Genomic DNA, 13,350 nt, shown 5'->3' with positions numbered 1-13,350 from the left:
GGGTATAATCAATGACAAATATAATCTATGCAATAGGCCAATAATTCAACAAAAGGCTCTAACATTTGTTAGAGCCCAACAAGACAAAACAACGTTTTGTCTTGTTGATGTGTAGTGGAGTCACAAGCATAACAAATGTTTGGCACATGGAAAAACAATCCAGTATTTTCGGATCACAATATCATCCTTTTCAATTGACTTCCAATTATTTGCAACACGGTAATATGAATCCTCATGGCAATGCATTGTCTGACGCACCAAAACATACGTTTTACGCCCAAAATGTTAACGTAACAGTACAACTTAAACAATGAGAAGTGGAAGAGGTGGGCAAGGATATCCATATGTGATTGATTTCTTCTGCATGTTTGGATGATGCAATGACATGTCCCAAAGCACAGGTTATTATGATAAAGCTTTGCCGCAGGGACCACTATCTGCCAGTTACATGGGGGCTCCCGCATTCAGTCTCCCTTATAAAGAAGCTTTATTCCGTGAGCCTCATCCAAGTGTCAGGTTTTTTTTGTAGGACGGCACACACGACAAGGTGTATTAGCCAATGCCTTGCCCGTCAAAAATGCTGGCAATCCCGACTTCTCCATGCTGAACTTTGGCTGGCATATGCCTCTTCGATTTGGAGTGTTGTCGTGAGAATACGCCAGCTCGCACTACCATGAAAAAGAGCGAGAGAGACGCACGCGCAGCGCGACCGTTGGATACCATAGGCTTGTACAGCCCTGCTTAAGTCTTTGCTGCAGCGGTCAAGAGAGCAATTATTGAACATGTAATCGTGAAGTTCGTCAACGCTGTTGGAGCTCCGACTCCTCCTGCGTTTTGTCGTTGTTTACAATAAAAAAAAGGACAGCCGTGGACTGTGGTGCAACGAGCAATAGTGGGTGTGCGCTTTGCTCTTGTTCCTACTAGAGTCTGTTGCGGGGAGAGGAGAGCTCATAATTACCTTTTTACCCGGGTGTGCACCTCGCTCTCACTGACAAGAGCAAAAGAAGACACGGATGATGTGTTTTTACTCCCTACCGTTCTCCATTCTCTCTCGGTTAAAAACAAAGGATTCAATAGAAAGAGCGTTGAAAGATTTTACATAAAGACAAGGCTTTTTTCTTTCCAGTCAGTTGTTTTCGGCAAGGGTTTGGTCCATTGTGGCAAACCGAAAATCAAGATGAAATTTCCCACGGAGAACCCAAGAAAACCAGGGAATCCCAACCCTACGCCAGGTTTGTATTTCACCGTTTGGAACGTTTGTCGGGTAATCAATGAAAGCAGATCGATTGAGTTAAATGCTTCCAATATTGAGTCAATATAGGTTATTTCGTTTAATTGTACATACTTAAAGTAACATTTGTATCATTAGACTATAGGTGAAGTTGGAAATGTATTGATACACATACATTGGTGTTATTGACATAGGCTAAGTCAATTTATAACTGCAGTGATTGAGTGCACCACAAACATGATCATGCATTGCATGACCAATGTCCAACGAGGAATGGCGCATACCACAGCTGTTTTCCTTATGATTCCTTATTATACCTTTAATAACACCTAGAGCCACATGTTGGCTATAGCTCTGATCCCACCCCTAAAGAATATAGTACATTTATTGTTGATGTAGATACTACATTTGGTGGGCACTGATGTGCCGAGGGGAAACTGTCTGCCTGCAACGCGCCAAAGCAGCACACATTGTCCAGATAGATAAACTAGGAGACATGGCGAGGGATAACGCTACCTGCCATTAATGAGCTTCATCTATTCAACTTGATTTAGAAAGCGCACGGCTGTTTTGGTGATTGGCATTCCCATCAGATTAGGTCCAGGGATAGGCACGACTCCTTGTAGCTAGTCTTCCTCATGCTGGTAGCACGTTTCCTATTGCCATGTTATGTATAAATGTATCTTAACATAATTTAGCCACCAATCAAGGTCTGATTCCTTGTTTATGTTGTTTTTGAGGGGAATTGACCATGGCCGGACTCTAGTCTAAAACATGTCGGTTGAGATGAAGGCGAAATGGCTAATGTGAACTGTCAGTCAGTAATATAATGTCATAAAGGAGCACTTGGTGTGTTACAGCTGGTGCAGTATTGTGATGCATTGAGAGATGGGGTAAAAACACATTACCTCATCGGATTTAGGTAGAGCTGGAGCTCTGCATGGGTAGTTCCCGCCAATCCTGCATGTATGGCACGTCAATGCGGCTGTTCTATTCTCGCTCACGATCAAATGTTTACCCAGCCGCCTCTCCAGCCACCAGTGCAGCAGGTGGCTATCTGTTTTCATCGGTATGACCTTTTGGGAGAAATGTCAGCCGTTTTTTATGGTCTACATGCAGCCAGCAATGTGTTGAGCGTTGGTCATCAAAATTATTTGCGCCTGCCAGACCAGTGTAGTGAATGTTTTTCCTCACAGTGTGGTTGAATGGTTACATAAATCACCACCACTAATTAATTATATTTGTTTTCATAATCAAAACCTAGTATACAGTGGGATGTGGCAGAACTTTGACGACTCTTAATAGTACATAATGTAATGTTGAAAGTAAGCACCTTGAAGGTATAAGCATGAAATTGAAGCAACACAGCCGGAAAACATGTTTGAATGCTTTGGCTGTAAATTGTGGATGTTTATAACTACAAAGGCATCACAAGGGGACAAACAGAAAACTCCTGGATTTTCTTCAAATATCATTCAGACAGTACAGCATTAGGAAATCGTTCATCAACCAATGATTATTTCATATATAAAGGCTTTTTTTTTATCCATAAAAAATAGCATTCTCAGCCTGTGCTTGGGGCTGCCAGCCATATATCGCCAGAGTATGTGAATCCACTGGCTGATGGAGTGTGCTGATGGAACACTCCATGCCACTGCTCTGAGATGCCTGCTCTTAAAGGGATACTTTGGGATTTTGGCATTCTTCTAGCATTAGCACAATGACTGGAAGTCTATGGGTATCTGCTAGTGTGCTAGCAGATAGCTAGCAGATACCCATAGACTTCCAGTCATTGTGCTAATGCTAGTTAGCAATTGTGCTAGCGATAGTTAGCAACTTCCTTCAAACTGCACGCAGAGACATAAAAATGGAATCCACGAGGTCATCTGACTCTGGGGAAGCAGATAAAGGGCCACATTGCCAAAATTGCGAAGTATCCCTTTAACAATAAAGGGTTTTCAGAAAGCCCACAGAACACATTAGCGATTCTCTCTCTCTCTCTCTCTCTCTCTCTCTCTCTCTCTCTCTCTCTCTCTCTCTCTCTCTCTCTCTCTCTCTCTCTCTCTCTCTCTCTCTCTCTCTCTCTATTCAATTCAATTTGCTTTATTGACTGGATATTTACAATATAAAAATAAAAATGAGAATCAAAATTGTCAATGGGACAACAGTAACAACAATAACCAAGTGTCAAAATAACCATACATTCAACAATAACAATAAACATACAGTAAAGTACATGTGCAGGTTGATTGGTTTGTCAGACACTGTCCCTCAACTTATGGCAGGCAGCAATGTAGTGCGCTGCCAACCCACAGCTCTCTGCATCCTCCCCCAACAGGACTGGGAGCCTACTCTCATCAGAGAGGTCTTTGAAACCTTGAACAAGGGTTTCAAATTTGGGGAAATGACACTCTCTAATTGTTTTATATTTTTGACATTTTGTCAAGAAATGCAGCTCCGTCTCAGGTTCTGCTATTGTGCAGTGGTTGCACAGCCTTTCCTCTACAGGGAGCCAGGTTTTCCTGTGTCTACCCTTCTCAATGGCAATACTGTGCTCACTGAGCCTGTACTCTGTCAAGGTATTTCTAAGGTTTTGATCAGTAACCATGGTCAAATATTTAGCCACAGTGTACTGTCGATTTAGGGCCAGATAGCACTGCATTTTGCTTTGTGTTTGTGCTTGTGTTTCCCAATAAACAATATAGTTTTGTTTTGACTGTGTTGTAATTTGGTTTATCCTGATTGATTGGATTTTCTAGTCCTGAGGCTTCAGTGTGTTAGTAGAACAGGTTTGTGAACTCAGCCCCAGGACCAGCTGGATGAGGGGACTCTTTTCTTTGCTCAGCTCTTGGCATTGCAGGGCTTGGTAGTGATATGAGAGGGGGTCACTGTATTTGAGATGTTTCCAAAACTTAATTGCTCTTTTTTGTTTTTATTATTAGTGGATATTGGCCTAATTCTGCCCTGCATGCATTGTTTGTAGTTTTCCTCTGGACATGTAGGATAATCTTACAGAACTCTGCATGCAGGGTTTCAATGGGGTGTTTGTCCCATTTGATGAAATCTTGTTTTGCAAGTGGACCCCACACCTCGCTGCCATAAAGTGCAATTGGTTCAATGACATATTCAATTAGTTTTAGCCAAATTTTAATAGGTATTTGAATTTGAATTTGCTTTTTAATGGTGTAGAATGCCCTGCTTGCTTTCTCTCTCAGTTCATTCACTGCCTCATTAAGGTGTCCAGTTGAGCTAATTGTAATTGTAAGTAATTGTAGTGTGTGCAGTACTCTATATATTTTGTACCAATTGAGAACTTTGGTCTAATTCCCTGAGATCTGGATCTTCTTTGGAAAATAATTATTTTAGTCTTTTTTGGGGTTTACTGCCAGGGCCCAGGTCTGGCAGTACTGCTCTAGCAAGTCCAGGCTCTGCTGTAGGCCATGTGCTGTGGGTGACAGCAGGCATAGGTCATCTGCGAAGAGTAGGCATTTAACCTCTGAATTGTGTAGACTAACACCAGGGGCTGAGGATTTTTCTAGAATAGTGGCCAATTCGTTGATGTAAATATTGAAGAGTGCAGGGCTCAGATTACAACCCTGACGAAGGCCCCGCCCCTGGTTAAAGAATTCTGTTCTTTTCTTACCAATTTTAATGCTGCACGTATTGCCAGTATACATTGATTTAATTATGTTATGTGTTTTACCCCCTACACCACTTTCAATAACTTTGTAGAACAGTCCTGTATGCCAAATAGAATCAAATGCTTTTTGGAAGTCTCTCTCTCTCTCTCTCTCTCTCTCTCTCTCTCTCTCTCTCTCTCTCTCTCTCTCTCTCTCTCTCTCTCTCTCTCTCTCTCGCTCTCTCTCTCTCTCTCTCTCTCTCTCTCTCTCTCTCTCTCTCTCTCTCCCTGTGCTGCTCAAAACCTCAATATCAAGACAAACTCCATTTATATTTCATTGTCATACTCCTGTGGCTGATAGACGGAAATACATTCTTAAGCCCAAACTGCCCAAAAAAATCAAGCCCAGTTCCATGTAGAAATCGTACACAGACAATATATTAAACTTATTTACATACTGTAGGGTTGTAGGGTTCTTTTTTATTCCACCCATTTGCTTACATTTGGATTGTGCAGTACATGACTACATATTCACTTTTCCTCTATTGCAGCACCTAACAATAACATTTCATGTTTTTCTCTGCAGTGGCGGTCCAGACCAACCTGTTCCCGCCCAAGAAGGTCCAGCCAGGCATGATGAGTGCCAGCCTGGTCCAGGCCAGTGTGGCCACCATGCAGAACCCCATGGGCTGCACAGTGCCCCGGCTCTCTCCATCGCGACCTGCCAGCATGGTGGCCAGCATGGAGGCGGTGGGCGAGGATGGCTCGCCCCTTTTCACGGTCATGAAGTGGAAGACCGTGGTGGCGGTGTTTGTGGTGGTGGTTGCCTATCTGGTGGGGGGAGGCCTGATGTTCCGGGCCCTGGAGCAGCCTTTCGAGAGCAACCAGAAGGTGACCATCACCGCAGAGAAGGCGGCGTTCCTGCAGAAGCACCCCTGTGTCTCACCGGCGGAGCTGGAGGTGCTTATCAAGGTAAGGAAAGACAACAGCAGCCACTAGGTCAGTCTGCAGTCAATACTGGAGCTTTCCTGTCTCCTTCAGCTCTGTCTGGGGTCCCTAGTGGGGACTCAAGTCTACTGAAACTTGAACTCTGTATCGATCCAATGTTATTTAAGCCCCCCCCCCCCCCTCCAGACACACATACACTACACAGTAAACACTGCCAGCCATCCTGAAATTGGATACAAACCACAATAAACCGGCTTGTGTATCAACATAACTATAGAGTTTAGCTGTATGTCAGACTGAATTGAAAGTGACCACTGACCACCACGTTGTGGGTGACTGTGTACAGTACTGTGATTGATAAACAGGGTACGAGTGTGTTATTTTGACCAGTATGCCCAGCAGTCTGAGTGCCAGCATGTGACGTCGTTCAGGCCTTGGCTGCCACTACCAAATGCTCCTAACTGTGATGCCTAAAGACACTCATTATTGCTAGCGCCTCACAGGGAATATGGTTGGCATAACAATGGCTCAGAGACACGACTGAGGAGAGGTGGAGAATATATATCAGAATGGCCAAATGCCAATTACTATACCTAGGTGGATGTGTAACAGAGGTGGTTCATGGAACCACGCTTGATTGATCTTGAAGATTTGTGTTATCTGCCCAAGCGAATGCCTAGGCTTTAGCTCAGGAGGCTAACACAGACTTAGTTTCAAACCTGTCTGTCACATATGCATGGCAATACTTCATCTGTACCATGGGATAGCTATGATAGATGCCCATACAATGAAGAATACATTATGTAACTGTCAGCACCAATATACATTTGTTTTTCTTTCATCAGGCCGATAGCTTATAGGAAAGTTGGCAGGGACCGCTGTCACTGTAATTGTATGCCTTTTACATTAAAGTAATTCTATAGATTTCCTTATTTAGAGTCACCTTGATCAATTTGACTTGCAAGGGTATGCCTGCCATTTCTTCAAGTCCTGCTCCCTTTTAGTCTATATTGAGACAAACGTCTTGGACCGAGCTCAAGACAGCTTTCAGAAAACAATAGTTGCTACAATCTAAGGTTTCACCTCCTGAAAAATAAAAAATAAAAATAGGTTAATCTGGATAGGAGGAACATCATAAACTGAGAATTTGACTTGTACTGCAGCACTCTCACTTCTGCAAGGGCCGACAGGGTTCTCAGGGCCGAATGCCTCCAGCTCCTCATAAAACAACCAGAGTGACACTCAAGTGTTTGGATCAGCCAGATATCGACGCCTTGTCCATGAAAACCCCGGATGATAATGAACGCACGGTATGGCACCAAGCCACGTTTCTCCTGGCCGGCTCACCAACAATACACATTGAAACACATGGGTGCCAGGGTGAATTTTAATCGTGAATGAATTGGAAACACTTCGCTCACAATAACTCAAGGATCTTGGGCTTGGGCAATGATTGGAAGTGAGAGGATTTGTAATTGTTTTTGTTTTGAACTGTTTTAACTGCGAAACAAGAGGTGGTAATTTATCTTAGTTACAGTAGAACTCTGAAGTAGTAGGGAAATGGGCTAAATCAATTCCTCTCTGGGAAAAAAACAATGTTGGGGAATAGAGGGATGCCAATGCAGTTGCTAATGCTCACCACCTTCGTAGGGTCCTGCTGGGGGCCCGTAATGCTTGGAATGCAGAATGGATCTTTTCCTGCAGAGAACCCGAGCCAAAATAGGCAACTCAGCACTAATTCCCTTACATACAGTGCATTCGGAAAATATTCAGACCGCTTGACTTTTTTCACATTATATTACCTTACAGCCTTATTCTAAAATTGATGAAATAGTTCCCCACCTCCCCATATCATACACACAATACCCCATTATGACAAAACCAAAAATGTTTTTTTAGAATTCTTTTAGAATATCTTGCAAATATATTAAAAATAGAAAATGTAAGTATTACATTTACGTAAGTATTCAAACCCTTTACTCAATACTTTGTTGAAGAACCTTTTGCAGCGTTTACAGCCTCGAGTCTTCTTGGATTGACGAAACAAGCTTGGCACACCTGTATTTGGGGAGTTTCTTCAATTCTTCTCTGCAGATCCTCTCAAGCTCTGTCAGGTTGGATAGGGAACGTCACTGCACAGCTATTTTCAGGTCTCTCCAGAGATGTTCGATTGGGTTCAAGTACAGGCTCTGGCTGGGCCATTCAAGAAAATTCAGAGACTTGTCCCGAAGCCACTTCTGCATTCTCTTGGCGATGTGCTTAGGGTCGTTGTCCTGTTGGAAGGAGAACCTTCGCCCCAGTCTGAGGACCTGAGTGCTCTGGAGCAGGTTTTCCTAATGGATCTCTCTGTATTTTGCTCCGATCATCTTTCCCTCGATCTAGACTAGTCTCCAACATCCCCACAGCATGATGCTGCCACCATCATGCTTCATCGTAGGGATGGTGCCAGGTTTTGTCCAGATGTGATGCTTGGCATTCAGGCCAAAGAGTTCAATCTTGGTTTCATCATACCATAATCTTGTTTCTCATGGTCTGAGAGTCCTTTAGGTGCCTCTTGGCAAACTCCAAGCGGGTTGTCATGTGCCTTTTACTGAGGAATGGCTTCCATCTGGATAATCTACCATAATGGCCTGATTGTTGGAGTGCTGCAGAGATAGTTGTCCTTCTGGAAGGTTCTCCCATCTCCACAGAGAAACACTGTAGCTCTGTCAGAGTGACCATTGGGTTCTTGGTCATCTCCGTGACCAAGGCCCTTCTCCCCCGATTTCTCAGTTTAGACGCGGCGGCCAGCTCTAGGAAGAGACTCTATTGGGTTCCAAAATTCTTCCATTTAAGAATGATGGAGGCCACTGTGTTCTTGGGGATGTTCAATGCTGCAACATTTTTTGGTACCCTTCCCCTGATCTGTGCCTCGACACAATCCTGTCTCGGAGCTTTACGGACAATTCCTTTCTACCTCATGGCTTGATTTTTGCTCTGGCATGCACTGTCAACTGTGGGACCTTATATAGACAGGTGTGTGCCTTTCCAAATCATGTCCAATCAATTCCATTTACCACAGGTGGACTCCAAACAAGTTGTAGAAACATCTCAAGGATGATAAATGGTAACAGGATGCACTTGAACTCAATTTCGAGTCTCATAGCAAAAGGTCTGAATACTTACGTAAATAATGTATTTCTGTTTTTTTTTTACAAACATTTCTAAAAACCTGTTTTTGCTTTGTCATTATGAAGTATTGTGTGTAGATTGGTGAGGACATGTTTTTATTTAATACATTTTAGAATAAGGCTGTAACGTAACAAAATGTGGAAAAAGTGAAGGGGTCTGAATACCTTCCGAATGTAATGTTTTAGTGCATAGGGAGCATCTGCATTCAGAGCATCTGCAATCCCAAATGCATTTCCACCTAAAAATACTACACTGACATTAGCTGAAATAGGAGTGTCAGACATAGATGTACTTTTTTTCATGAGTGGATCTTTGTGACTTGTATGCTGCAGCATGCAAGTTATTTTGTAATCTAACAGTTAACATGGGATTTCTCATTGAACCATCATCTTCTGAGTGCTTTACGTTTGATAAGGATCTCCAGGCATGTAGGTCGTCTGTTAAAGCAACAGTATTCCTTCTGATATATGCAGTAAACATTGCCGACATTTGCAGCGCAGGAAGGCTAAATTTAGCCGTAAGTCTTAAAAGCATCTGCTGGGGAGTCAATTATTCATTAGGGACTAACTATAGTTCTGAAGGACCCACGATGGATGGAGGTGTGGCTTGGGGAATGTCGACTGCTCTTCCGGGTCTCTAGTCTGGTGTGATTAATGCTGCTTGGGATTAAACCGAGTACTCATTACAGTATCTTGTCCATCAGACCTTCAAAGTCCAGTAGTGTGCCACATCGTGTTATAAGCATAGCTTGATGTACTACAGTACCCACAACAATCTAGCGACAAGGTCTTTCCATCACACTGATTCTGGAGGATCAATAGACCTTTTTTGAATATTTTCTGAAGCCATTGAGTTACTTGGCCTTTTATTCTGACTCATTGTTTGGGTACTGGATATTGCCAGATGATATTGTTCTCATCGACTGAGTCAGCATTGTCAAACATAAGGTAGGTTGCAGCCTGTAGTGTAGACTGTAGCAGGCTGGGGGACTCTCAGAGGGAGGGATTGGTGTGTTATTGTGTGTCACTCCATCCCACTGAGGTCCTACCATGGTGCTTACTAATTACCCAACACTAGGGCCATGATTCAGAGGTGTGGAGTGTGTCTGTGCGAGTGTGCATTGACTCACCCACTCACTTCCTCTTCCCCCGCTACCCCCTCTCCTTCTCCAGCATGTCTCGCTTGAGGATACATTTATTCTTGGGTTTTCATGCGACTGCTGACACATTCCCTGAGCTGACAGGGTGATGAAAGTTGCAAAAGGCCTTTAACATGGGGGAGAACAAACCCAGCGGGCAAAATATGTCCCACGACCTCTAGTTGCTTAATAAGATAGAACCCAATTAGAACTGCTCTTTGTTAAAACGGGGTAAAGATTTATTTTCATGACAAGATCAATACTTTATGGGACAGACAGATAATCAGATTACAACCAGATAAAGATGTTTTCTCCCCCTGGTTGTTAAAAATATATTAACAAATGTCCTTATCTAACCAATATACAACTTGACCATAACCGTTATGGCATAACTTCATAAAATACGCCATAATGATGTAATTGCAACCTGTTTTGCCAGCTGGGCAGGGCCCAGACTCCCTTTTGACTATTACCACTTTAAATATTATTTTGGGACCTGCATTCATTTGCATACTTAATAATGAAAACTCAACTTTCCTATGTCCTCGGATTAGCGCTCGATTAAATCCGTGGAAGATCTGCATTGTAGCGCGGTTGAAATTTCAGGTGATTTCCGATTGAGCCAACATATGTAGCGTTTACTGTGAATGCAGTCTCTGCGAAAGTGCAGAGATCCTGCCCAATGTCAGCTAACATATACCGTAGGTACATATTCTAATCATACAGTATATCTAAGAATAACAAAGCACCATGAGGCCTCCTATTTAACGTGAAAGGTGATTATTCTGCGGCAGAGCAGAGAAAAGGGCAGATGATAAGCAGTTCTGGGACATGTGCCAGGCTGCTGCTTTAGTGTCTTAGCCCAGAGTTACAGCCTATTGGACAGGTAGGGCAGGGCAGGGCAGGGCAGGGCAGGGCAGGGCAGGGCAGGGCAGGGCAGGGCAGGGCAGGGCAGGGCAGGGCTTCAGCCAGACTACTGGGTGGAGATGTATACCTATCTCCACAGCATTCTCTGTCAGTTCTGTGCCGGCGACAGTGATAGCCTCCTCCTGTGAAACCTCTGGAATCGTTTTTCCTCCAGCTGTTTATGGGGTTAGGGAGTGACTTTGAGTATCCATCCACTAAAGAATAAAGTCCCCCTGTGCCAAGTCATGTCTAGTCTCTTGCTGCATTGCACAAGTGTCAATAACATAATGTAACAGTATAACCGTATGCCAAGTTAGCTTGGCAGGCTTGCATACGTTACTGCATGTGGTGTCAATAGGTCCTGACAATAAGCATGTGGCATGTATTATTTAACTGAGAAGGCCTTCCACAAAGGCTACATTTTAAATTAATATTTCAGAGTGGAAATATGGTGTTGGCTGCATCTGAGGAGATCACATTAATCTTTTTTTTTTTTTGGGGGGGGGGGGGGACTCATTCAGGGTGTCCTGATGCAAACCACATTCAGATAGAAATGCTAAACGCCTTTTATTTTTCTTGAATGCTGCTGCGCTGCCCCAGTGCCAAATCTTCACCAGTCCTCTGATCCAGGGATTCCCCAACTTGGTCCTGGGGGCCCACCTGGGTGCACGTTTTGTTTTTTTGGCCTAGCACTACACAGCTGATTCAAATAACCAGCTCATAATCAAGCTTTGATTATTTGAATCAGCTGTGGGGTGCTAGGGAAAAAAACTAAACGGGGAACCGGGGGTGAAAACAGTGAAAACAGGTTTTTTAACATTTTTGCAAATGTATTACAAATAAAAACAGAAATACCATATTTACATAAGTATTCAGAGTGTTTAAACTTTAACATCAGGAGTTTGAGTAATCTGATACATTTAAAAAGATTGGTGTGAGCATGTTTAAAACCATACCTATATGGGAATATACAGTGCATTCGGAAAGTATTCAGATGCCTTGACTTTTTCCACATTTTGTTATGTTACAACCTTATTCTAAAATGGACTAAATAAATATTTATCATCCTCAATCTACACACAATACCCCATAATGACAAAGCGAAAACAGGTTTTTATACATTTTTGCACATTTATAAAAAAACAAAACAGAAATACCTTATTTACATAAGTATTCAGACCCTTTGCTATGAGACTTGAAATTGAGCTCAAGTGCATCCTGTTCCTTGAGATGTTTCTACAACTTGATTGGCGTCCACCTGTGGTAAATTCAATTGATTGGACATGATTTGGAAAGGCACACACCGTTCTATATAAGGTCCCACAGTTGACAGTGCATGTCAGAGCAAAAACCAAGCCATGGGGTTGAAGGAATTGTCCATAGAGCTCCGAGACAAGATTGTGTTGAGGCACAGATCTTGGGAAGGGTACCAAAAAATTTCAGCAGCATTGAAGGTCCCAAGAACACAGTGGCCTCCATCATTCTTAACCTCTTGACGGTAGGGGTCATATATATATATTTTTTTAAATGTTCCCAACGTAAACTGACATTTTCTCTGACCCAGATCGTAGAATATGCATATCATTTACAGATTAGGATAGAAAACACTCCAAAGTTTCCAAAACTGTCAAAATATTGTCTGTGAGTATAACAATACTTATTCTGCAGGCGAAAGCCTGAGAAAATATAACCCGGAAGTGATTTATATTTTTTTTAATCTGTGTTTCCTGGACCGTCTATCCTCCATTTAAAGGGGTATCAACCAGATTCCTTTTCCAATGTCTTCCTCAGGCTGTGACCAGGCTTTAGACTTAGTTTCAGGCTTTTATTTTGAAAAATGAGCGAGATTTTTCAAAAGAGGTCAGGTGTCCTCTGAATAGTTCCTGCGAGCGAGAGAGGGGCTCCCCATTTTCCTTTTGTCTCTTAAAGAATAGGTTATGGTCCGGTTGAAATATTATCGATTATGTTTGTTAAAAACAACCTGAGGATTGATTATAAAAAACATTTGACATGTTTCTACGACCATTACGGATACTTTTTGGAATTTGTCGAACGGAACAAGGCTGTAGTTTTCTCAACATAATGCGCAACCCAAATAGCGTTTTTTTGTGATAAAAGTAATATTTCTCGAACAAAAAGAACATTTGTTGTGTAACTGGGAGTCTCGTGAGTGGAAACTTCCGAAGATTATCAAAGGTAAGCGATTAATTCTATTGCTTTTCTGACTTTCGTGACCAAGCTAACCAAGCTAATATAAGGCTAGCTGTTGTAGCATTGATTGCTACACTCACAAAAGCTTGGATTTCTTTCGCTGTAAAGTATATTTTCAAAATCTGA

At 42.6% G+C, this 13,350-nt stretch overlaps 1 protein-coding gene across 1 annotated transcript in view; it reads left to right on the top strand.

Moving 5' to 3' along the window:
• The first annotated feature begins 1,177 nt into the window (after positions 1-1,177).
• The window catches only part of LOC120024417 (potassium channel subfamily K member 10-like), a 23,544-nt gene continuing 11,371 nt past the window's right edge, over positions 1,178-13,350 (top strand). Inside the window, exons 1-2 of the mRNA XM_038968656.1 lie at positions 1,178-1,232; positions 5,437-5,822. Of these exons, the coding sequence (XP_038824584.1) occupies positions 1,178-1,232; positions 5,437-5,822 (441 nt within the window). The remainder of the gene's footprint in view (positions 1,233-5,436; positions 5,823-13,350) is intronic.

The sequence above is a fragment of the Salvelinus namaycush genome, chromosome 29, assembly GCF_016432855.1.
Source record: "Salvelinus namaycush isolate Seneca chromosome 29, SaNama_1.0, whole genome shotgun sequence".
Lineage (NCBI taxonomy): Eukaryota > Metazoa > Chordata > Actinopteri > Salmoniformes > Salmonidae > Salvelinus > Salvelinus namaycush.
The sequence above is the reverse complement of the archived record's forward strand: the minus strand, read 5'-3'. Positions and strand labels throughout refer to the sequence as shown.